Source organism: Egretta garzetta, unplaced genomic scaffold (assembly GCF_000687185.1).
Source record: "Egretta garzetta isolate BGI_Z169 unplaced genomic scaffold, ASM68718v1 scaffold251, whole genome shotgun sequence".
Classification (NCBI taxonomy): Eukaryota; Metazoa; Chordata; class Aves; order Pelecaniformes; family Ardeidae; genus Egretta; species Egretta garzetta.
The window spans coordinates 5,466,786-5,468,976 of NW_009258952.1; the positions used below are offsets into that span (position 1 = coordinate 5,466,786).

The following is a 2,191-nucleotide window of genomic DNA, read 5'->3' on the forward strand; positions in this document are numbered from 1 at the left end:
TCTCGCACCCACGTGGCACCAGGGGCCCCCCCCCCCGCCTGCACCTGGGAGAAGGAGAGGTCTGTCACAGCCCACATCAGCAATGTTTCAAGCCGTACAGGACTGAGAAGGTGGTTCCTGACTCCTGCAGGCTGTGTAGCAGCTGTGTCACGAAAGTGCTGGAGGGGCTGATGGACGCTAGCTTGTACCAGGGGATCATGGTGTGTAACACGGCCTCCCTGAACCCTTTTTGGCACAGCTTAAGCCCATCTGCTTCCCCTCTGCTCCTTCTCATGGAGAGGAACATATGGCCCAGAATATGTATCTCAGAAGCAGCAAATGTATTCAGATCGCTTCTAAAATATTCTGAATACCTTCTTTTTTCTTCTATAAGCTTTTATACCAGTTACAAACCTCATATTCTGGCATGATAAATAATTCTTCTACAAAAGTAAGTCCTTTCTTAAACAGTTAGGCAGCCCCACAATGAAAAACTAACATTAAAAAAATTGTGTATTGCACATCAATAGCATGAAGCTGCTATTGCAAGGAAAATCTTTGCCAGGATTCTGGGTTTTGTCCATTCCACCATGATATTTTTATACTTACCTTAGTCCAATGGCATTGCATCCAGTAACAAATCAACAACAGAAGAAAATAAAGCCACAGTTAAGCTTAACATGAACATCTAAACACTGACCATCTTTGCTCTGAGCAGTTCAAACTGGAGACAAGCTTCTATAATTCTCCCACGTTAAATAGTACCTCACATCACAAATAGAACAATGAAGTTCCTCAAGAAGCAAGAAAATATTTCTTCTAAATAGCAGTACCAACATCTGTGTGCACGGTCCCGCTTCCCTGACAAGGGTAAACTTCTCCAATGTATCAATGAGACTTTTGCCAGTTTGCCTGTTTGAAGACAGCAGTACTGGAGCAAGACTTCATCTGAATGTTTCCTCATTTCTCCCTAAATATATACAAATTTTACATGTGTATATATATGACTGTATGTGCGTATATATATGTATGTATATAATATATACTTGCTTATATACATATACAGTCATACATAGAAATATACGTGTGTGTGTGTGTGTATATATGGTTTAATATTTTAACACTTTTATACAGAACACTCCAATTCTTGCTCACAAAAATGTAGTATAAGAGAAAACAAACTGCAATCCTTGCCCAATGTAGAACCATGCCAGACAGCAGCTGTTGACACTACCCTTTGATAACCTACCCAACACACCTTATGAGACACCGATGCCACACCTATGCAATGCCTGTAATAGGACAAGCAGCAATACTGAAATGTATGTTTTTCATAACTAAATGCTTTTCTAACAAAATGTAGGAAGTGTTCTCTGGGTGCATTTTCGTCAGAGTGAAGTCCATTAACAATGACACAGATGTTTCTGACTATATACAACAAAAGAGGATCCCTTCTGCTGTTTTCAGAGGGTTTTAAGACAGATTTGGGTGTATTCACTTCATGATATGTAAATTTTTAGATTCTTCTTTTCTCTAAATATTTTAGTGAAAGTTGTTGCTTCATGCATGTCAGATACATGGGTCATGAAACTGTTTTCTACTGCCTTTGCGTTAAGCGTGCTGTTTGTCCTACCTTTGCTGCCACAGACGAGTTGGGTTTCTCCAGCAAGTCCCAGAGCTTCTTCCTTTTCTCTGAGCAGCAGGTATTATCAAACTCTTCCCCTTCTCTCTCTCGCATTGTCTCTGCCTCTCTCCTCAGCTCCTCATTCATCTGCTCTTTCTTTTGATGGTATCTTGCCTGGCAGCAAGATTCTAAATATATCTCATCAATCCCCCAGTAATCAAGCTCCTGGCCAAAAGAAAGAGCACACATTTCTTCCATCATATGCAGTTTCCCTGTCCTGTAGAAATTCAAAATGGAAGTGAAAGCCCCTGGGTGTCGATCAAAAAAATATTCATTTTCATTTAGATTATAGTCATCGCATACTTCGAGCAGAGATTCATGAGTATTGCAGTCTCTGAGCTTTCCTAATCGTGTCCTTGGAAGTCTGTCCAAAGTCCTCCACAGCACTTCATGGTTGAGCCCACCGACATTTATTTTAACTCTCCGCGAGCAGGCTTTGCTCCGAATGATCTCCACTGGTTCTGGAGGCAGAGAAAGGGTAGACCTTGAAGACTTTTTGTTGATCCCTGGTGGAGCCTTCTCAGCCAT

The 2,191-nt window shown here is 41.3% G+C and overlaps 1 protein-coding gene across 1 annotated transcript in view; it reads right to left on the reverse strand.

The window, feature by feature from the left end:
- KCNB2 (potassium voltage-gated channel subfamily B member 2) overlaps positions 1 to 2,191 on the reverse strand; it is a 187,601-nt gene extending 185,410 nt beyond the window's left edge. Inside the window, exon 1 of the mRNA XM_009634496.1 lies at positions 1,613 to 2,191. Within this exon, the coding sequence (XP_009632791.1) occupies positions 1,613 to 2,191 (579 nt within the window). The remainder of the gene's footprint in view (positions 1 to 1,612) is intronic.